Consider the following 22,989-nt stretch of genomic DNA (forward strand, 5'->3'; position numbering starts at 1 on the left):
TTCGCGCAGTGGTTCGACCCACCCCGCGCGTGCCTCCTTCCGGCGGCCGAGTTGCCAGTGCGCACGCGCGAGCGCCCAGCTGGGCCAGGCGCGGGCAGTCTGACGCCTGTGCTGGGGTCTGGACGTGCGGGGGTCTGGACTTGCTGGGACTCGGCCCTCGCTGCGGTCCGCGCAGCTCAGACTACGAGGGGAAGGGGCCGGTCACCCCGCGTCGTCGCCCCTGCGGCCTCCTCGCTGGGTCCGCGCGACACCCGGGCAGTGGCCCTTCTCAGCGCGTTCAGCCTCACCTGCCCGCGAGGTAGGTGTCCTGCCCGCGGAACCTGTGACATGGAGCCCGGCGACGCGTCCTGGCGACGTGGGACCGCGAGTCCGGTCTGGCCCCGGCTCCTAGGTCAGCGGGCCCGTCCCGATGCCCCCGCGCGGCCTCCCCCACAGCCGCTGGCACGGGCTCGCCCGGGACCGAACCCCTGGCCTTGCTGACCCTCTTGGCCTGCAAGTTTTTCAAGACAGGAGCCAGCCCTGACATGCGTGGGGGTGCGGGGGGCGGGCGCGCGGGGCCTGGGCGCCCTGCCGGCGCCTGCTGGGAGGCGGTGACGGCTCAGGTCCTTGGGGCCCTGCCACCCCTGCTGGACACCTGGATCGAGGTCGGGGCTCCTGGCTTCAGCCTGGCCCAGCCCCCGCTGCGGCCGGCGTTTGGGGTGTGAGCCAACGAGTGGGTGGGCTCTCTTGCTCTCTCTCTCTCTCTCTGCCTTCCAAATAAATAAAAGAAAAAAAGACCCAGGAGAGAGCGCGCTAACGTATCGATAGAGTTGTGTCTTGAGTGATTCTTCCCATTTCTTCATACCTTCTTATTGTAAAATATACGTAACAAAAGTTACTGTTTTAACCATTTCTAAGCTCAGTAGCGTTAAGCATGTCCGCATTGTGCAGCCATCACCACCATCCGTGCTCACAGCTTCCCTTCCTGCAGAGTTGGGTTCTGTGCTCATTAGAGAGCATCCCTGGGCTCCTCCCCTGCCCGGCCGTGGCTGTGAGGTCGCAGCTCTGGGACCCTCAGCAGGAGCAATCAGGACTGGCCCTCTTGAGGCTGGGCAGGATGTCTCCAGGTCAAACGGTGTTACCCCGTGTCTGGATTCCCGTTGTGTGTGTGCACCACATTCCGTGTATCTTTGTGGACACTGGGCCGCTCCTGTGTTTAGCTGTGGCCAGCACGGTTGCACAGACATCTCTCCCTCTTTCAGTTCTTTGAGGCCTGTACCTATTCTGTTCTGCTTTTTATTTTTTGAAGAACTGCACTATTTGGTAGTTTGCACATTTTGCACAGTGACCAAGTATCGTTTTGCTAGAAGTGGAGGAGGCTTTGTGCCCTGGGTTCCCCGCGTTGAGCCTGTGGTCAGAGTGTGAATTAGAGCAGCGATGTGATGGCCACTTGTGTTCTCAGTCAACAAAATACGGTAGGGGCTGGCGCTGCTCCACTTCCGATCCAGCTCCCTGCTAATGGCCTGGGAAAGCAGTAGAGGAGGGCCCAAGTGCTTGGGCCCCTGCACCCACGTGGGCGTCCAGGAAGAAGCTCCTGGCTTCAGTCTGGCCCATCACTGACTGTTGCGACCATCTGGGGAGTGAACTGGCAGATGGAAGATCGCTCTGTGTCCCTCCCTCTCTCTCTGTGACTCTGAGTTTCCAATAAATAAATAAATCTTTAAAGAAAAGAAAATGTGGATCTCTGTGTGCCGGAGCCTGGAACCACGGCAGGAGCGGTAGGGGCTGAGTGGCGCACAGGCCATCCTGTGGCTGCTCCTCCAACAGCTTGTGGTCCCCGCACCTGCTTGCTGTGTGCCCTGGAAGGATTTGTGCTTTACCAGACAATGTCAAGGTTGGGATGGGTGGTGTGGCGCAGTGGGTTAGCCACCATCCACGATGCGGGCGTCCCATATCAGAGCACCAGTTTGAGCCCCGGCTGCTCTGCTTTCGATCCAGCTCCCTGCTAATGTGCCTCAGAAGGCAGTGGAGGATGGCCCAAGTGCTTGGGCCCCTGCACCCACGTGGGAGACCTGGATGGAGCTCTTGGCTCCTGGCTTCTGCTTGGCTCCAGCCTCTGCTATTTGATTTACTCCATTTGTGGAGTAAATCAGCAGATGGAAGATTCTCTCCTTCTCTCTCCTCTCTCCTCTCTCCCCTCTCTCCCCTCTCTCCTTCTCTCTCCCTCTCCCTCTCTCTGCTGCTGCTGCTTGGCGATGCCAGATTCCTGGACTCCCCGGGTTGGAAGGCATATTAGATCAAGCAGAGGGAAACACTTAGGACTTATAAGAGTACTCCAAAAAATTTGTGGAAAATAAAATTTAAAAAGTAAGCTTATTTTGGTGTCAGATTTTTAAGTCCATGTATATCAGGAGTTTTCAGAAAGGTCATTATGAAAAAAAAACAACCCTGCCCCAGCATGTCTGAATTCACGGTGCAGGTCATCCAGGAGGGCAGCTGACAGCGAGGGCTGTGGAGTGTCCACAGGTGGGGTCTCTCCCTCGGGGGAGCCGCAGCTCCGCCCTTGCTGAGGCCTCTGGACCGATGAGTGAGGCCCAGCCGCACAGCCCAGCATGGCCTCCTTCTTAAAGCCCACCAATGGAGGGCTGGACCATGCCTCCAGAGGACCTGCAGGGCACACCTCAGTGAGCGTTGCAGACAGCTGTGATCCGGCCAGTGCGACACGTGAGAGTGCCCGTCACCCATGCTGGACCCTGACTGCATTTTCAGTAACCAGAAAATGATGGGAACCACAACTGCTCCTCCCCGGAGCGCCCCGTCTCAGCCAACACCTCGTGGAAGCAGGCAGACCTTCACCGAGGCTTCGTTGTTGGTGGAAGCAGGCAGAGCTTCACCGAGGCTTCGTTGTTGGTGCAGGGCAGTTCCTTCGAGCCGGATTTCCCTCCGATGTTCCACAGATGCTGCAGTGGTCCAGACCCAGTCAGGCAGGCCCTGAGGAGTGGCGCCCAGCGTTCGCGTCCACTTCCAGCAACGCACCCCACTGACTCATCAGCCACTGCGGAGTGTTCGTTGAGCAGCTAACCGCTGGCTAGGATGCTGTTACGAACGATCAGCATCATTTCTTTTGAGACCTTGGGTGGTCGTAAAGTGCTTCCCTCAGTACTCGGATGTGATGTTGCTGGTTGAAGAGCACTGGGCTCATCCTAGCCTGCGAAGATAATTCCTGTGAATATTTTGGTACATTTTCTTTCATATGTATGTGTATATGTAAGACTTACAAAGTCATACTGTTTGTGTAGTCCTGAACCCTGCTTTGTTTACTTTTATTTGTGATTATGTAATACTTGTGGGTATCTTCATGACCTGATGTAACTATGCTGTGTTGTCTTTAACCATCCCCTCTATTGAGTGTTGCACTGTTTTCAATTATTTGCAGCTATAAAGAATATCTACAGATTTATTTATGACTATTGCCTTAGTGTGATTTTTTAAAGTAATTTAAAAAAAATTTTTTTTTATTTATTTAAAATTTTATTTATTATAACAGAGCTACAGAGATAGAGAGGCAGAGACAGAGAAACCTTCCATCCGCTGGTTCACTTCCCAAATGAGTACAATGACTGGAACTGGGCTGATCCAAAGCCAGGAGCTTCTTCTGGGTCTCTCGTGTGGGTGCAGGGGCCCAGGTACTTGAGCCATCTTCCTCTGCTTTCCCAGGCACATTAGCAGGGAGCTGGATCAGAAGTGGAGCAGCCAGGACTCCAACTGGTGCCCATATGTGCCACAGTGCTGGCCCCAGTGTGCGTTATTAGAAGTGAAATTATAGGAAGCAAAGGTAAACCATCTATGAGGCCTTTGTTACAGGTTGACAGATTGTCTTCCAGGTCATTTGGCAATCTCCTAATTCTGACAACAGTTATGAAACACCAGGTGGGGAGTGAGAACTCAAGTCATTATTTTCCAACGTGCTCATATGAGCTGTTTAGTGTGTTTATCTGGAATTGAAAGTAGTTCATCTCCTTACAATTTCAGATTTGTTTTGTTACTGATCCAACCCAGAGTTCTCACCACTTCCCTTCTGTGAGCCAGAGATGGTTGGTGGGGGCCCCTGGCTTGCACGAATGGCTGCCATCCACCTCTGAGCGGTATCGGCCGCTAACACGCCTGCCCTCCTTGGTCTTATCAGTGACCCCGGCCTTCAGAAAGAACAAGCCCATTAACGCCAAGTCACGGTGAGGGCGGGACAGGCCCCATCCATCATTGCTTACAGCAAGAGCTGTTGAGAGCCGACGAAGATCTGCCTCTGCCCTGTCCCTGCGCCCCTGGGGACCGGCAGGCAATAATGAAGGTTCTTTTACTGAAAGACGCCAAGGACGACGCCTGTGGCCAGGATCCATATGTCAGGGTGAGTAGCCTGAGACTTCTGTCCCATAAACCCGTGGTGGAAGCAGGGGGCTGGAGCAAGGCAGGGCGGGGGTCTGCTAAAATCCAGAGGAGATGGCACAGAACAAGGCGTTAATGGGACATGGGGGCCTTTTCCTCACGTTCAGAACTGTTCTCTCATTTGCAGGAGTTAGGATTACATGGACTTGAGGCCACTTTGATCCCGGTTCTAGCATTTGAGTTTTTGTCTCTTCCCAGTTTCTCAGAGAAGGTAAGCCCAGTCTCCCCCAAGCCCTTTCGTGGTGTTTTTATTGTCTGTAGACTCCTTGCCAGGCCCAGCCAGGACTGTCTGCTGCCCCTTTGTTTTGCCACCATACTTTAAAACAGAGCGGCACAGCCTGACCTGGTCGCGGGGCACTGCTGGGGGATTCTCCGAGCCCCTCCCACCTCCTCCAGAGAGGCCCCCAGTCTCAGAGATGGGCCCCGGAGAGCAGGGCGTGGCGAGAGCTAGACCTGTGCTGCTCTCCGCAGTTCGGAGCCCTGCACTTGGATCCTCTCGTTTAATCCACCGCCCGCCGCAGCCTCTGCAGAGCAGGCGAGGAGGTGTCTCTTCCCGCTGCAGAGATGGAGGCCCCGGCTTAGGCAACGCGGCCAAGGCGTCCAGCAAGGGAGGGGCGGGGCCAGAACCCAAACCCAGGGCCTCTGCCCACAACCGCAGTTCTGCTGCCAGGTGTAGGAGTGGCAGGCAACGCAGGGGACAAGTCTGGTAAAGCCTTCCGGAAGTTTCCAAGTGGAGATTCAGTCCCTCAGCCTCAGTGAGGTCAGGTGTGTGCAATAGCCTGTCTCAGAATGAACGTTCTGTAGGTTTTCTCACCGTCAGTTTCTTGGAAAATCGGGCCTTCAAGACAGACGTCAGACGTCACCCCCTGAGTGTCTGGTTTGTTTCAGGTGCAGTTCAAGCCTGCCCTCCCCCTGCACTGCACCCCAATCCCAGGCTGAGTGAGGGTGCTGCTCTCCACTGCAGTTTCGCTTTTCACCCTGTGTTGGCCTTGCCTGCTCTCTGCTAGACCAGGAGCTGCTGGGGGCTGGGGAGAATGCTACGCACCTGTATATCCTGAGAGACCTAGAATAGCTCTAGGCTTGTCACAGGCACTCTGTAAGGCTGGTGGTTGGATGCCTGGCTGGGTGGGAGGAACCGGTCTGGCTGCTGCTATGGTAAAGCGATTAGAATTGTGGGTCAGGACTCCCTGGGAGGTGTTGGACTTGGCAGTGACGTAAGTGCCTCTGCTGTTTTGGTGTGCAGCTGTGTCGTCCTGAAGACTACGGGGGCCTCATCTTTACCAGCCCCAGAGCCGTGGAAGCAGCACAGCTGTGTTTGGAGAAAAGCAGTAAAGCTGAAGGTGAGAGCTGTCTCCTGGGAGCACCACTGGCCTTGCTTTTTTTTTTTTTTTAAAGATTTATTTTACTGGGCCGGCGCCGTGGCTCAATAGGCTAATCCTCCACCTTGCGGCGCTGGCACACCGGGTTCTAGTCCCGGTCGGGGCGCCGGATTCTGTCCCGGTTGCCCCTCTTCCAGGCCAGCTCTCTGCTATGGCCAGGGAGTGCAGTGGAGGATGGCCCAGGTGCTTGGGCCCTGCACCCCATGGGAGACCAGGAAAAGCACCTGGATCCTGGCTCCTGCCATCGGATCAGTGCGGTGCGCCGGCTGCAGCGGCGGCCATTGGAGGGTGAACCAACGGCAAAGGAAGACCTTTCTCTCTGTCTCTCTCACTGTCCACTCTGCCTGTCAAAAAAAAAAAAAAAAAAGATTTATTTTACTTATTTGAAAGACGGAGTTACAGAGAGAGACAGAGACAGAGAGAGAGGTCTTCCATCCACTGGTTCACTCCCCAGATGGCCACAACGGCCGGAGCTGCACCGATCCGAAGCCAGGAGCCAGGAGCTTCTTCCAGGTCTCCCATGCGGGTGTAGGGGCCCAAGGACTTGGGCCATCTTCCACTGCTTTCCCAGGACATAGCAGAGAGCTGGATCGGAAGAGGAGCAGCCGGGACTTGAACTGGCGCCCACAGGGGATGCAGGCACTGCAGGCCAGGGCTTTTAGCCACTGGGCCACAGAGCCGGCCCCTACATCTACTCTTATTCTTCCCCTTGGTTACTGTGTTCCAGAAATGGCTTAGTTCTGGGAAAGAGAAGACAGGGCCACTCCTAGATGCAGCAGACATGCCGAGGGGACTCTCCCCCATGTCTTTTAAATGACCAGTTGGGCATTCGTGTCTCCCTCGGAATGTACCAGGCTCCAGTTTCTTCCTCAAAGAACATGATAAATCCCACTTTTCTGGAAGAATGAAGATAAAATCTAACAAGACACGGGTAGAGTACCTGGTCGGTATTTAGTGACTAGGCCGTCTGTGTCCCCTTCCTCCCACCCCTCGCCTCCCTCAGAACAGCGTGCAGTCACGCGGCCATTGGTGAACAGCGTGCAGTCACGCGGCCATTGGTGAACAGCGTGCAGTCATGCAGCCAGTGTGAACAGCGTGCAGTCACGGGACCAGTGTGAACAGCGTGCAGTCACGTGACCAGTGGTGAACAGTGTGCAGTCACAGCCCAGTGTGAACAGCGTGCAGTCATCAGTCATGCGGCCATTAGTGAACAGCGTGCAGTCACGCGGCCAGTGTGAACAGCATGCAGTCACGGGCCAGTGTGAACAGCGTGCAGTCACGTGACCAGTGGTGAACAGTGTGCAGTCACAGCCCAGTGTTGAACAGCGTGCAGTCATAGGGCCATTAGTGAACAGCGTGCAGTCATGCGGCCAGTGTGAACAGCGTGCAGTCACAGGGCCAGTGTGAACAGCGTGCAGTCATCAGTCACGCGGCTAGTGTGAACAGCGTGCAGTCACGGGCCAGTGTGAACAGCGTGCAGTCATCAGTCACGCGGCTAGTGTGAACAGCGTGCAGTCACATGGCCAGTGTGAACAGCATGCAGTCACGGGACCAGTGTGAACAGCGTGCAGTCACGCAGCCATTGGCCATTGTGAACACTGTGCCGTCAGGTGGCCAGTGGCGGGCCTCCAGCTCCCTGTTCAGACTCACTGAGCACTTCCTCCCTGACCTTTGTGGAGAGCCTGCTGAGCACCAGGCTCTGTGATACTCTTTTTTTTTTTTTTTAATTTATTTGACAGGTAGAGTTAGACAGTGAGAGAGAGAGAGAGAGAGAAAGGTTTTCCTTCCATTGGTTCACCCCCCAAATGGCTGCTACAGCCAGAGCTATGCCAAACCGAAGCCAGGAGCCAGGTCCTTCCCCTGGTCTCCCATGGGGTGCAGGGCCCAAGCACTTGGGCCATCCTCCACTGCACTCCTGGGCCACAGCAGAGGGCTGGCCTGGAAGAGGGGCAACCGGGACTAGAACCTGGCGTCCATATGGGATGCCGGCGCTGCAGGTGGAGGATTAACCTAGTGACCCCGGTGCCGGACCCTCTGTGATACACTTTTACACCAGTCTCTCACTTAACCCACTCAACAAGCCAGAGGCATGCAGTGCTGCAACTTGTTTTCCAGATGAGAAGACAGGCTGGCTGAGGCCGCAGAGCCCGTCAGCACGGAGCCGGGCGTCCACCCACTGGTGGACTCCACACGGTCCCAGCAGGGAGCGGAGGCAGCAGGAGTTGGCTCCCACAGGGCTTTGGCATGTGCCAGGGTTCGGGTCACATGGCCATTGTGACCATGACAAGTTCCATGGCATCCCTGCCCCTCGGTTTCCTGGTCTGTCAGGCGGGCATGGGAACGCCTCCCTCACAGGGTTGTTCCTCCTGCTCGCTGGTTGGAAGGTGCGGGTGCCTGCCGGGTGCCCGATGCCACCCAGAGCCCTCCACCCGCTTCCACCTCCAGTTGCAGAGGAGGAGCCCAGAGAACAGAGGCTGAGAAACTCACCCCGACACGCAGTCCGCAGGTCACAGGCCACAGGCTGAGTCATGCCGCACCTGTTGTGCCCCCAGGAGAAGCCAGGGCTGGCCTGGAGCGCGATGAGTGTGACGGGTCATTATCCCTCTTCCCGATTAGCGGCTTTCACCGAGGCCCGCGTTCGCGTTCCTGCCTGCTGACGGGGAAGTTGGCCGCTTGTAGCTTGTGTAGCCTCGCCTGTGTTGCGTGGGGGCTTTGCCCGACAACTGTGTTTAAAGAACATTTCCCATGTTTTCTTACTTACTCTGATTTTAGAGATATATAGTAGTTAGCTCCAGTCATTTTTTTTAAGGCCAAGAAGTAGTGAGCTCTTTCATCTACTGGTTCACTCCCCAAATGCCTGCAACAGGCTGGAGCCAGGAGCCTGGGACTCAATCCAGGTCACCCATGTAGATGGCAGGGCCCCAGGTACTTGAGCTGGCACCTGCCTCCCAGGGTGCACATTAGCAGGAAGCTGGAATCAGGTAGAGTCAGGACTGAACCCTGGCACTCCAATGGGGAATGTAGGTGTCCCGAGCAGCTCGTTATCCGCTGGGCCAAATGCCCACCCAGTCCCAGGTATTGTGATGAAGAAGCAGACCAAAGGGATTGCCTGTCCGGGAACACCCTAGTCAGGAAGAGCCGGCTCCACGGCCAGGCCCCCTCACTCCCCCCAGGTCAGAACTGGCTCCATGGCCAGGCCCCCTCACTCCCCGAGTCAGGGAGAGCCGGCTCCATGGCCAGGCCCCTCATGCCCCCCAGGTCAGAGCCGGCTCCACGGCCAGGCCCTCTCATGCCCCCTAGGTCAGAACTGGCTCCATGGCCAGGTCCCCTCACTCCCTGAGTCAGGGAGAGCCGGCTCCACGGCCAGGCCCCTCATGCCCCCCAGGTCAGAGCCGGATCCACAGCCAGGCCCCCTCACTCGCGTGGTGGTTCCCCCATGGAGCTTGGGAGGGAGTTTGTTCACATGCTCTGGTAACTTTAAAGTAAATGAGACTTACATTTGTGGAGTAGGAGAGAAGCTGAGACTTCGTCTTTGGTTAGTGTTTGGAGTCTGCAGCGTAGAGTAACTGTTGGATTTAAGGGGAGAGAATGATCATCAGATTTCAGAAGGGGAGAATTCTTTTATTTTTTAAAGATTTATTTATATATTTATTTGAGAGGCAGAATTATAGACAGAAAGAGGGAGAGACAGGGAGAAAGGTTTTCCATCCACTGGTTCATTCCCCAAATAGCTGCGATGGCTGGAACTGGATTGATCCAAAGCTAGGAGCCAGCAACTTCTTCCAGGTCTCCCACATGGGTGCAGGGGCCCAAGGACTTGGGCCATCTTCTTCTGCTTTCCCAGACCACAGCAGAGAGCTGGATCAGAAGTAGAGTAGCCAGGACTTGAACTGGTGCCCATGTGGGATGCCAGCAATGGAGGTGGTGGCTTTATGCCACAGCACTGGCCCAGGGAGAACTCTTGTTGCTGGTCTCCTAAAAGTGGAGTGAATGCCCAATGGTCTTTTGGTATACTTATGTAATCTATTTCCTTTCTTTCATCCACAATTAAAGTTTTTTTTTTTATCATCGCATGGTAGTATTCTATGTGAAATTGTTAATGAGCCTGAAATGTGTTATTTCCACTCTGACCTCACGCATGAATGAGCCCCCACCTGAGATTAGTCTGATGGCAGCGTTTAGACTTAAGTCCCAAATAAAACTAATTGTCCTTTTATTAGACAGTTAAATTGCTTTTTAAAATAATTTTTGAAAAACTTCTTTATCTTAATGTCACCATGCAAATTAGCTCCTGAAGTCGTGGTTGCTTCCCCAAGAGACCATGAAAAGGCTCCCAGTGCCACCGTGAGAGTGAGGTCATTCGAGACGCTGCATTCGCCAATGCGGTTTTTAAGACTTTGCCAGCAGAGTCCGGCGCCGCGGCTCACTAGGCTAATCCTCCGCCTTGCGGCACCGGCACACCGGGTTCTAGTCCCAGTTGGGGAGCCGGATTCTGTCCCGGTTGCCCCTCTTCCAGGCCAGCTCTCTGCTGTGGCCTGGGAGTGCAGTGGAGGATGGCCCAAGTGCTTGGGCCCTGCACCCCATGGGAGACCAGGAGAAGCACCTGGCTCCTGCCATCAGATCAGCGTGGTGCGCCGGCCGTGGTGGCCATTGGAGGGTGAACCAACGGCAAAGGAAGACCTTTCTCTCTGTCTCTCTCTCTTTCACTGTCCACTCTGCCTGTCAAAAAAAAAAAAAGACTTTGCCAGCAGAATCCAAGGAATATGCAAACGGAGTTCTAGTTTCGGATGCTGTTCTTCACGTCTGGTGTCCGAGGGTCTGCCATGCTCCTGAGCTGCCCAGGGGGAAGACGCAGCGTCGGGCTGCAGGCAGGGAGGGCCGCGGCGGTGTTTGCAGCTCCCAGCTCACGTGTGATTCCGTGTTTTGCAGTCTGGGAAAGGTCTCTGAGAGAGAAATGGAATGTGAAGTCGGTGTATGTGGTGGGCGGTGCTACTGCGTCCCGAGGTAAGGAATCGAGTGGAACCCCAAGCCGGGCTTACCCTTCCGTTTCGTTTCGTTGCACCTTAATGCAGTTGAAAAATACGGTTCTTTGTGTTTACAAAAAGTAATGAGTTTATTAACTCTGAGATGCCATTGATAAAGTAAGCATTGACTAAAACAGAGATATTCAAGCATTGCTAAGTGGCATTAAACAAAATTGGTGATGTCTTTGGATGTACCTTGTCAGCATCTATTCAAAAGCTTTATTAAAATGCCGTGACCTTTGGTCACTTAGTCCCATTGTGAATGTACTTAATGCCAATGAGTTATACACTTAAGAAATGGTTAAAATGGTGGATTTTGTTATGTATTTTTACTACAATAAAAAAGCCTAAACCTCAGGTGGTGGTGTGGTTGGTTTTTACAGTTTTCTTAATATCTAATGTATTTGTCCAGGTAGTCTTGAATTTATGTATTCTTTTCAAAGCCTAAGAGGTGAAAAGCAACTCATTAAAAATTAGCATTAAAGCAAGTTAAATACTTAAATGGTGCTTGACAATTATGAATGGATTAGCTTGTAGCTATTTCACAGTGGTTCCGTTTGTCCAGATTAATTTTAAAATGTCAAGGGAAGACATAGTATGAGAATGAAAGTCGTCCAGATACTAAAAGCACATTTTCCAGACAACAAAATAAGGTTGGTGACTGCAGAAGACGCCCAGGGCTCCCAGACTGCACAGCCCGACCACAGCAGGGAGGGGGGATCAGTGATGGGGTGGCCCAGGGCCCCACCTCTTTGCCCCCAAAATAAGTTTCGAATCTGCTTGCACTGCCTCTTACTTTTTCTTTTTTAAAAACAAGGAGGAAAGTAGTTAATGTAGGCGATTTCTGATTCAGTAGCCCAAAAGTCAGCTGTCAGATGTAGAGTACACTTACAGATTTTCTTAGCTGGGTTTCTGAGCTGCAGATTCACTCTCACACATCACCGCCCTGCAGTCTGACTCGGCAGCGTTTGCCCTCGCTGCTCTGCCAGGTGAGAAAGAAGCTGAGGAGGCGCTGCCGTGAGCGAGCGGCCCGGAGGGTGCCGTCGCCCACTGGCAGCGGGCGAGCTCCCGGCCGGAAGGAGGAGACGCAGTAGCCAGAGGCAGGAAAGCAGGGTTTGGCAGCCTCACGGGTCTGGGAGGAGAGCCATCTCCCTGACACGGGTGTCGGTCGGCCAGCTTGAGCGTTCTCAGTCCGCCTGCTGACAGATGCTCCAAGGAGCTCTCTTGAGTGGCGTCTCCAGACTCCCTGAGGCTCCTGTTCGTCTGGTTCCCAGCAGGAGCCTGGACAGCTGGGAGGAGAGCAGGCTGAGTGTGTTCATCCTACTTGTGCTGTGCAGCCCGTGGCCCCAGACCTCAGGGGCTGGAAACGGCAGCATTCACTCTCCTGGCGTTTCTGTGCCGAAAGCCTGGGCCTGGCCCAGCTGGCTCTCTCCGGCTCAGGCCACCCCCAAGCTGCGCTCAAGACGGTGGCCAGAGCGGCAGGCATCGTGGCCTTTTCTGCTTGCCGGCTCACCCACAGGGCCTTGCTGAAGGGCCACTTGGGCCGTGGCAGCGGCTCCCCGTGCAGGACCATCCAAGGAGCCAAGGCACAGAAGTCAGGGTCTCCCATGCTTTCTTGTAGTTCTTGAATCAAGTCCTAGGCCATTCCCACTCGAGTGGAGGGAATGGCGCCAGAGATGAGCCCCCCACCCCCGGCCCTGGCTCTGGCTGCCCCAGGCACGAGAGGCCATGCATGGGGGTCAGGGGAGGGACGTGAGAAGCAAAGGGAAGCAAAGGTCAGCAGTAGTCTAGATGTAGCCATGGAAACAGGGCCCAGTGGTCCCCAAGGGGTCTCGCGCGGAAGTGCAGAGGGGAAAGGTGCCCGTCACTTCATGAACGGAGCCGCGTGACTTACCTGTGCATTACTAGTGGGTGGGCGGGCCTTTGCTGATAGCGCTGTGTGCCTTTCCGTGTGGTCCACGTAAAATCTCCCGAGATCATTTTGGGTGTGTAATGTATGCATATTCTAGAAAGATCTCAGTTTGCATCAGAGAGCCCAGGTTGGTTGTCTTTGTGACATAATGCCCTGTAACCCCACCAGTCTCCCGGGGGAAAGCCCTCCTGTGGCCGCCCAGAGGTGCGGTGCCCCCCCCCATCTGATCGTAGGGTTGGCACCTGAGGACCATTTCGGGGCCAGAGTTGGCCTTGTAAATCCAGATACACAGTAACCTAGCAGCGAGCAGCTCAGCACACAGACTTCCTTGTGAGGTGTCTGTTCGAACTGTTTGAGCGAATGATCATCACAGGTATTAGTACAATTTATGATGCCCGCTAGGAGCCCCTGTCGCACACCAGGCACGGTGCTGTGCACTTCATGTACATGATTTCTCATTTCCATCAAGAAGGTTTTAGGAAGGTTATTTTACTGCTCTGAAAACAAAAACCAGCCTGAGAGAGGGGAGTAATGTCCCAGGGTTACAGTACAGCTGTTGTTTAAATCCAGGACTACATTTCCCCAAAGCCACCATGCCCATTTCACTATTTTTGAGCCTTAGCTTTTTTTAAATATATATTAAATATTTATATATTATATAATATATATTTTAAATATACATTTAATATATATTAAACTTAAATATTAAATTTAAATTTTAATAAATTTTTAATTTTTAAATAAATTTTAAATATTAAAATTAAATAACTAAATATATATCTAATATGTATTAAATGTATATAAAACATATTTTATATATCTATATATATATATTTGAAAGAATCAGAAGGTAGGGGGAGAGAGAGAGATCTTTCATAAGCTGGTTCACTCCTCAGAGGGCCACAACGGCCAGCACTGGGCCAGGCCGAAGCCAGGAGCCAGGAGCTTCACCTGGGTCTCCCACACGGGTGGCGGGGGCCTAAACACTTGGACCATCTTCCGCTGCTCTTCCCAGGCTATGAGCAGGGAGCTGCATTGGAGGTGGAGCAGCCAGGACACGAACTGGCGCCACCACCAGCCGGGGTGGCTTAACCAGCTATGCGGCAGCACTGGCCCCAGCCAGCCCTGTGTTCTGTTTTACACATTACTCTCTGCCAGGTTTTCCCACAGCTTTGCTAATGTCCTCAGTTCCCATTTCCTGGTTCTTAACTGACTTGCTTTTGCACTGAGGGTTTCATTTTACCTTCAGATTTACCAACTATAAACACTAGCCGGCAGATGTCTCGCGACATGTTTACACAAGCCCAGGATACTGGGTCCACTGCGGCAGTCCGTGTCTCCCTCGAGCGTAAGAAAACCTGGTGGCAGGTTTGTCTGTGGCCGGCGTGGTTCACTTAACGCAGCCATGGAGGAGTGAAGTTTCACCATCAGCCATTACCTGGGGAAGGCCCTGACCTCAGACTCGCCCAGGCCCAGGAGCTGGCTGAAATGCGTGTACCGATGATGGAGCAGAGCCAGGCTTGCCACACGTGCCTGAAATCTTAGACCAAGCCTGCATTCCTCAGATGTTTTCAGAACCTTCTGTGGGCTGTGGGTGGATGAAATGGCCCCAGTCGCTGCCCTCGCAGGCAGAGCTGGCCTGGTGCAGCCTCACCCCTGGGTGGGGTAGCGCTTGTCCTGCCCACGGGCTTGTGGTCAGGATCCAGCGAGCAGGTGCACACTCTGGGAACAGCAGTGCCTTGTATGGGAGTCTAGATGTGGATGCTGTTGTCCTGTTGCCTGGGGAAAAGGCTTCTTGGTGCCAATGTTAAGCGCCACTGTCACAGCAGGCTCTTAGGTCTCGGTTCCGTTGGTGGTGGTTGTCAGATTCCTTGGTGCAGGTAGCCCTTCCAGAGGCAGCCAGAGGGAGGAGGCCCAGCGCTGGCCGGCTCTGCGGCGGAAGCGAGGGTTTTGGCCCTGAGTGCAATTTATGGCTGCGTGTGACTTGTTTCTCTTTGACTCAGCACGTTTTCTGTGATCTGTAAACTAACGCTGCCATTGAAGCCGCTGTCGGTTAGTAGCCAGCCCTCTTGTTGACTCCGAGATGGGAGGCCCGTAGCATCTATCCCAGTGGAGTTCCACATTCCTGTGAGCCGGCCCTGGCCTGCCTCCCTCAGGGTCCGTGGCAGAGGGGGCACGTCTTCCTGTCTGGAAAAGTGCGGGAGAGCCCGGGTTTGCTTGCCTCCTGCTGAGCTCACGCGTCTCTCCAGAGCAGCCAGCGAGGCCCCTCCCCGTAAAGGCTGCATCTGCCTGCTGGGTCTCCCACATGGGTGCAGGGGCCCAAGCTCTTGGACCTTCTTCCGCTGCTCTTCCCAGGCTATGAGAGGGAGCTGCCCCCTCCCGGCAGCTTATTGGAGGACCTTCCCCATGTCCCTCCCGTTTCAGGCTGGCCGCGGGGATCTACATCTCTCTGGACAGGGGCTGGCCCCATCTCCCTAACAGACAAGGGTTCTGCAAGGCAGCGCTGAGACCCTGGCTGGCAGGAAAGCAGCCTTCCCCACCCCCAGCCAGGGGCTGCGTGCTCACCAGCCACACAGTCCAGGCAGCCCTGGTGGCTAGAGTGTCCCCCTCGGGTGGGTGAGCTCTGTGGGGCTCCAAGAAGTTAGTCAAGGCCCCGAGAAGTTAGTTAAGGCCCGAGAAGTTAGTTAAGGCCCGAGAAGTTAGTTAAGGCTCTACTCTCTGCTACACACCTCGGAGGGGAGGGGCCAGGACCTGGCGCCTTCGTGGTCTCGGTGGACACAATTCAGAGGAGACTTGGTGTGACTGGTGCAGAGTGTGTGTGTTACCGAGTTCTGGTCAACTGCAGGCCGCACAGACTTGTTCCCGGCAGATCATGGCCCAGCTGAAACCTCCTGGTTACACCGGAGCCATTGTAGCACAGCAGGGCTGCGCATCGCTCGGGCCGTGGTGACGGCTGGTGTCCACAGACCTGCGCTACCAGGAGTGTAGAGCATCTGCGGTTATGTAACCCCCGGTAGTGCGAGCAGGTGTCTTGGTTTGTGTGCTTGCTGCACTTCTGGTCACTGTTTTAGAGCATCCTACACGCTTGTAGGACAGGAATGCCCAGCTACACGGGCAGCAGCCTCCTCTGTCTCGTGTTCACTGGGTCTCTTGGTCACATCACTGTCGCCTGTGCATAACTGAATCCTGTGGTGGTTCTTTGTGGCCCTGTGGACACATGCCACGTGGCCCCGATGTGTCGCAGGCTGTGCCCTCCAGACTGCAACCAACACATTTCTCAGAACAAAACCCCTGCCAGTAAGAGATGCGTAGCTGGATTTGCACATTAAAAATAACACGAGGGAAAAGGACTTCAAAGCCCCCTAAAGAAACACTTGTCTGTGTTTTCCAGTGAGTAGAATCGGCCTGCGTGCGGACGGAGAACACAGTGGAACCGCGGAGAAGCTCGCGGAATACATCTGTTCCAGTAAGTAGGGAAGCTCGCCCCACGCGGAGCAGCCGCTCTGTCGGCTGGTCTCACAGCCGCCACGCGGGGAGAGCCCGTGTCCTCGGGGCATGCCCGGCTGATGGGGATTGATGCGCAGCGTGTAAGCCACTCTGGGACCACAGCCAGCTGTGTCAGTCTGTCCTTGGAGATGTGGCCCCCTCCTGTCCCCTGTTCCCTGTTCCCCCCGTCCCCTGGGGACGTGGGCCAACTGCACGCATCCCAGGGAGACAAAGCCAGGAGGCCGTCGCGGGGAACTCGCTCTTTCCTCTCTGGGGACGGTCTGCCCTTCCTCTCAGAGCTGGCCCCCCGCCCCAGGGAGCGTGGCCGCTGATGAGGGGTGCAGTCACCCCTCCCCCGTGGTTTGGAGCTGAGGAATCCCTCTGGGGTGTCCCTGCTTTAGCTGCGTCCCGGTGTCAGGTTGTGGGAGGGCCCGGGGCGGCTGCTTGCTGCTGGCCGGAGTGCTGAGGACCAGAGGTGGCCGGGGCTCCCCGTCCTCAGGTGCGTCTCCAGGGCACGGGGGCCTACGTGGATGTCTCCGCACTGCCAGGAGGCTGCCATCCAGCCCAGTCTCTTCACTTGGAGAGAAGTCGCCGCTGCTGTGTGTCCTGCAGAAATGTTATAGCCCAGAACGGTGGGCCACTGTCACGGTCAAAGGACACAGCCAGGAGACTGTCATGGGGCAGAAGCGTCCACCATCTGCTGCCCGTGAATCCGGGCTGCCTTTCTTCTCCAGCCACCTGTGTCTGAGTCAAGGCTCCATCTAGGGGTGGGGGGCAGCTCAGCCTGGCGTCACAGGGACCCCCCCCCCCCCCGCGCCGTGCCATGTTGCGAAGCAAGGGTGCAGACTAAAAGCTCATAGGACTGAACGGCTGAGTAGCCCCTTGAGCATAAAGCCCCCGTGGCCGCCCTGTTGGCTGTGGAATGTTCCGGAGTGTGGATTGCTGCAGCCATTTCTGCAACGTCAGCCCAGAAAGGGCAGCCGCTCACTCTTGGACAGCAGGTGTTGAAACGCAGCCGTGGCCGGCACCGCGGCTCACTAGGCTAATCCTCCGCCTATGGCGCCAGCACACCGGGTTCTAGTCCCAGTCAGGGCACCGGATTCTGTCCTGGTTGCCCCTCTTCCAGGCCAGCTCTCTGCTGTGGCCCAGGAGTGCAGTGGAGGATGGCCCAAGGCCTTGGGCCCTGCACCCCATGGGAGACCAGGAGAAGCACCTGGCTCCTGGCTTCGGATTAGCGCGGCACACTTGCCGCGGCGGCCATTGGAGGGTGAACCAACGGCGAAAGGAAGACCTTTCTCTCTGTCTCTCTCTCTCACTGTTCACTCTGCCTGTCAAAAAAAAAAAAAAACAAAAACAAAAAAAAAAAAAACACAGCCGCTGAGAAGCCACGGGCAGGAGCTCGCTGTCCAGGTCGGGTGGGGCGGGGCCCTGGCTTCGGCTCCAGGTCCTCAGCTCCCTGGGGTGGCTCTCAGGGCATCGGCATGAAGGGTCATTCTGCGTCCTCGCCGTGCACGATGCAGGTGCCCCAGGCTTTGTGTTCCTCATGTCTCCAAGGGTGAGTGTCACGGGCATGACAGGGCATCCGGGCCCTTTCTCAGAAACGTAGAACTAAGTGTGAATGGAAGAGCTTGGTGTTCCCCCTGGGATGAACACAGGGTCAACAGAATGAGTCTAGGTTCTGTGGGGGGAGGGCCGCCAGCGCCCCCTCCCGTTTCCAGGCAGAGACGGAACTGGCCTCGCAGTGGCTGCATTATCCCGGGAGGAGACCAAAGGGAACTGATGGTTCCTCGTTATATGGCCCAGAGCCCTCGCCGCCTGCTCGTCACCAGTGTCACCCGTGTCATCTGTTTGCTGTCATGCTGGTGTCCAGGACCTGCCTCAGGCGTGGGAGGGGAGACGGTAAGGTGTCCCGCCCTCACCTCTGAGGACGCTGGGCTGGGTTCTTTGCTCTGAGGCATCACCAGCCTGTCTGTGGGTCCACGTGCAGGTGGGACGTCCGCTGAAACGCCAGGCCGAGACCGTCCCCAGCTGTCACCACGGCGAGCACAGTAAAACAGGCCGCTTATAGTCTCTGCCCGTTAATTCACCTTGCAAAGACGTGCCAGGCCCTGCGGAAGCACTTAGACCCATTCACCCCTTAACCTGGGGCTCACAGCGCCGAGGGCCCTGTGCTTCCTCGCAGGGCACCTCCCGGAACGGGGAAGTAGTTACAAGTAGACTGGTGAAAGTGGGGACAGTCGGCTTTGGAACAGAGTCTGCAGGCGGGCAGATGGCACCGCAGTTCCTGGGAGGTCCTGCGGGGGCCGCCTGCTCCCGTCTTCCTCCAGTCAGCCTCCTTATTCCAGCTATCGCAGCTAAGTGCGCACCTCTGCACACCCGACTCTCCCGGCAGCACCTGGGGGAAATCAGCGCGTGCCCGGCGGGTCTCGGGTTTGCAGACGTGTGTGCATCCCCTGGCGAGAAGACGCCTTAGGAGATCGGTCCCGTCTCGCAGTCTCCTGCAGGGTGACTTGTTGAGCCCTCCTCGGCTGCACAGAGCTCCCCAGGATTTTCAGCACGGTTACCCGGCCTCGGCCCTGACTGCCCGGAAATCCAGGCCTCGTCCTGGTAGAGGGACGAGGAGCAGAGCCTCCGGGCTCTGTGGGCTCTAAGCATTGCTCTGTCCTCTCGGGGTGAAAAGCAGCTTTAACCGTCGCGTTGGAGAGGAATCCACTGTACGCAGTTTAGCCCCAGAAGGAAGGGGTTGTCTCTCCCACTTCTCCAGTGGGACTGGCTCTCAGGAATGTGCCTGTAGGAGGTCTCCCCTCGGCGGCAAAGGAGGCTGCCGTTGGGACACGTCCACGTGCCCTTCCTTTGCTGACAGGGCGGTGTCTTCCCAGCGAACAGCCGAGCTGGCGGGACGTCAGTGGCCCCTGCGTGCCCACACCAGGCTCCCTGGCGTTCGCAGCAGGTGCAGTGCCAGTGCCGGCCCTCGGGCAGCCCAGCCCTGGGAGTGCAGTGAGGGAAGAAGCGCTGTGAGAGGGTTCTCTGGAGGCTCCTTGCACCCGGGGACTGGCTGGCCACACAGTTGGCTGCCCGGCTTTTCTGCTGGACTCCCACCGCTGCCACAGGAAGAGCTATGGTTTCGGCATTCTCACCCCACCCCCACACCAGCCCGCATCCCACACCTGACACACGGGCCAGGTGAAGAAACAGCACTCAAACCTGACTTTGAAAATAGGTCTCTAGGTGTGTGAAAACCGTTCCTCCTCTCAGAAAATGAGTCGGGCGTGGTGTGTGTGCCGCCATAGGTTCATGAAACTAGGCAGCCTGCAGTCACCCCTCCCCCGCAGCTGTAGCTGGGTGGAGATGGGGCTGGGTGCTCTTCCAAGCCTGTTTTGCTCCTCTTTCTGGCTTGCAGACACCAAAGCAGCTGTGTCCAGAGAGACCTCAGGGTGTTTGTAGAGGACCAGTGCCTACAGTGCCCCCCCCACCCCAAGGATCAGTATTTGAAAGGCAGAGATAGAAGGAGAGCGAGCGTGCACTTCCATCTGCTGGTTCACTCCCCAAATGGCTGCAGTGGCCAGGGCCGGAGCCCCAGGAGCTTCTTCCAGGGCTCCCACGTGGGTGCGGGGGCTCAGGCACCTGGGCCGTCCTCTGATGCTTTCCCAGGTGCATTAGCAGGGAGCTGGATCAGAAATGGAGCAGCCGGGACTCGAACCTGGCGTCCTTATAGGATGCCCGCTCTGCAGGCAGAGACTTCACCTCTGCCGCAGCGCCAGCCCCTCCTCTGATGGCCAGATGGGGCAGAAATGCTTGGCTCTGGTCTTCACCCTTCGGGAAGGTTCTGGCATCTGAGCGCCCGTCAGTGGGGGATGGGATGGTTGCAAGTGGGTGTCCACATCGCACGCTGGTGTCACCGTTCTGCGAAGCTGGGGCCGCCCTGTGTCCTCCCCGAGTGGGGGTGCATGGGTGGGCCCCGGTGACTGGCAGGCGGGTCTCTCTAAGGCCTGTCCATCAGCCCTTGGTGCGCTTGGCCTGGCGGCTGCTGGCAGCCCGGGAGAGCAGGGAGCCGGCCTTTGCTGGCAGCGGCTGCAGCGCCGCCCCCGGCTGCCTGCAGAGCAGGTGCCCCGGCTCCCGCCAGGCCTGTCTCTACCTCTCTGACTTAATTTGGGGTGCCACCTGCCTTCTGATTCATGACTGCAGGCCAGGAGCCACTTCACGGAGAAGCAGCCCTTGTTGGGGGGGGGGGGTTTCTAAGCTTCGGCCCACTTTACCTCTGAGGATTTTCATGTGACCCTTTAAGGTCAGCAAGGTCGCAGCTGCTCTTCCTGGGACTGAGACCAGGGCCTGGGCAGGGCCGGGAGCCCCGGGCTGCTTCTCCCGCCCTGCCCCAGGCACGGCAGCTCGGCTGACCTGGTCCAAGCCTCTCCACCAAGCTGGTCGTTTCTCCACAGAGGAGTCCTCGCCCCTGCCTCTTCTGTTTCCCTGTGGAACCCTCAAAAGAGAAGTCCTGCCCACAGTGCTCAAGGAGCAAGGTGAGGCCGCGCGCGGCACCTGACTCCCGGCCTCTGAGAGCCGCCCGCGTGCCGGGCTGCCCGGCACCACGAGCCCTGTGCGTGGGATTCGGGCTGCCCGGCGCCACGAGCCCTGTGCGTGGGATTCATGGAGTGGCCAGGGACAGGCCTGCGGGACAAGCTCACAAACCTGGGGACCAGAGGTGCGCACGGGTCCGAGTGAGGCCCCTGTGCCGACTCCGCCTCCTCCTCGCCAGGAGCTGCCCGCAGTGTTCAGCAGGCTGCAGAGGGCCGTGCAGGGCTGCGTGGCCCCAGTGGGGGGTTGTGGGCTGGGGGGCTCCGTCGCATTCCCAGCACGGTGAAGTCTTTCTGGTTCCGATTGCACCAGGGGTTCCGATGGAAAGCATAACTGTCTACGAGACAGTTCCACACCCTGGCATCCGAGGGAACCTGGACAGCTACTATTCCAAGCAGGTACGCCGTGGCGCCACAGAGCTGGCAGGGCCCCAGGCTGGTGGGGGGAGGGGACGAGCTGGCAGACTGGCTGTGCACGAGGTTCCTGGTCCCCAGCCGTGTGGGTGAGGCCGTGGGCTTCCCGAGGCTCCGTCTCTGCCTGGGCAGGAGAGACCCTGCGTGGCGCGTTTACAGGATTAAGGGAGATCATTTCCACCAAGCTCTCGGTCTAGCTCAGGTGTATACAGACCTCAACTAAGCAGCGGCCGTGTGTTGCCCCGGCCTCCATCGTGTGGGAGCTGTGGGGCTGGGCCACGCGGGGAAGAGCCTGCGGTGCCCTCTCTGGGGTCTGCCTTGAGTTGGGGTGGCCTCAGGCGGGGGCGTGGAGAGCTCTTGTTGGAGCCGATGGACGCCAGACGCCTTCAGCATTCACGTTCGATGCTGTCCCAGAGCCGGCTTCCACCCTGACCCTGGGGGTGGTGGTGGGGGACCACCGGGGCAACCATGTGCAGGAATGCCACGCAGCCCGCCTGTCTGCTGAATGCATTGTCGGTAGGGAACCAGCGCTGCTGCCTGCTTCCGGTGCCAGGAGCTGGAGGCACTGGCCCGTCTGCCGGGCACGTGGCCTCAGACCTGAGGGCCAGCGCCGTGACCGGGAGCAGTGCCAGCCTCTCTGCTCTTTGGAAGTCCTTCCCCAGAATCCTGCCTGGACGGAGCCGAGAGTGCCGCCGTCAACCAGGAACCACGGCCGCCGTCAGAGCTCTGCGGCCGCCGGGGCAGCAGGAGTTTCCGCGACGGAGCTGGAGCCTCGCCCCGATCTGATCTCCTTCTCGCCCCCCACAGGGCGTCCCGGACAGCGTCGCCTTCTTCAGTCCCTCTGGTGTTAAATACAGTCTCAAGCACATTGAAGAGCTGTCTGGTGACAGCGTGGGTCAGATCAAGGTGAGACGCCCGGTGGGCTTTGCATCTCCGTCTCTTTGCTCTTGACTGCTGATCCCAAGGTCCCGTGTCCCGTGAAGGTGCTCCCAGCCTGGCCCACGCCCTGGCGCTGCTTGGTAGAAGGGGAAAGGCAGCGCCTTCCTGGCTGGCGCTCCTGCACCACCGGGGCGGCCCCTCTGGCTGCCTCCTTGGCCGTGTCGTGGGGATGCACTCCCGTGCGGCCTTTAAACCTGGTCTTCTCTGCCTAGAGTTAGTGTCGGGAGCAGAGGCGCGCACGCTCCGGGCGGCACGAGGCTGCCAGGAGACGCCGGGGGTTTAAGGGGTTTTGCCGACAGTGGAACCAGGCGGCAGCCCCTGTGGGGCACTGAAGCTGTTTCCTCTTCCTACCCTGCAGTTCGCGGCCATCGGCCCCACCACAGCCCGTGCCCTGGCTGCCCAGGGCCTGCGTGTGAGCTGCACCGCAGAGAGCCCCACGCCACAAGCCCTGGCCGCCGGCCTCCGGAAGGCGCTCCCCCTGCCTGGCGGCTGCTGAATCACCCACACCCGTCCAGCTCCTGCCTCCAGCCCGAGTGGAACCACCTGGGGGTCGGGAATGGGGACGGGCTCGGGCCAGCATGAGGCCCACACGCATGTCCACGGAGCCCGGCCCAGCTGCAGGCAGCCCCAGGCCCTGACAGCGTGCTGGGCCAGCAGGGAGGAAGTCCAATAAACATGCTGGCCGCAGGCTCCCCGCGCGTGCGCCGTCTCTCCTGGGGCGTGGTTCTCAGTGTAAAGCCGCGTGTGGGGAGGACAGCCGCGCCCACCCCGGTAAGCGGCAAACCCCGTGTGGGACACGGACGCGGACCCACGGAGGAGGCAGGCGTGTGCTGTAACAGGAC

At 57.3% G+C, this 22,989-nt stretch overlaps 1 protein-coding gene across 8 annotated transcripts; it reads left to right on the top strand.

Moving 5' to 3' along the window:
- Positions 1 to 34: 34 nt before the first annotated feature.
- Positions 35 to 22,845, top strand: UROS (uroporphyrinogen III synthase). Of its 8 annotated transcripts, none has more exons than XM_008274834.4 (11): positions 56 to 391; positions 4,166 to 4,384; positions 4,550 to 4,633; positions 5,666 to 5,762; positions 10,731 to 10,805; positions 16,129 to 16,203; positions 18,027 to 18,122; positions 20,660 to 20,740; positions 21,108 to 21,193; positions 22,016 to 22,114; positions 22,506 to 22,845. In XM_008274834.4, exons 2-11 carry the CDS (start codon positions 4,322 to 4,324, stop codon positions 22,641 to 22,643), a joined length of 894 nt encoding a protein of 297 aa, XP_008273056.1. In that variant the 5' UTR covers positions 56 to 391; positions 4,166 to 4,321; the 3' UTR covers positions 22,644 to 22,845. The 8 variants fall into 8 exon arrangements, with proteins under 8 accessions (XP_002721286.3, XP_008273056.1, XP_008273053.2 ...); XM_008274831.4 differs by having other exon boundaries at positions 56 to 298; XM_070057077.1 differs by lacking the exon at positions 56 to 391 and adding an exon at positions 3,540 to 3,665.
- Positions 22,846 to 22,989: the final 144 nt, after the last annotated feature.

The sequence above is a fragment of the Oryctolagus cuniculus genome, chromosome 15 (genome assembly GCF_964237555.1).
Source record: "Oryctolagus cuniculus chromosome 15, mOryCun1.1, whole genome shotgun sequence".
In the NCBI taxonomy this organism is placed as follows: domain Eukaryota; kingdom Metazoa; phylum Chordata; class Mammalia; order Lagomorpha; family Leporidae; genus Oryctolagus; species Oryctolagus cuniculus.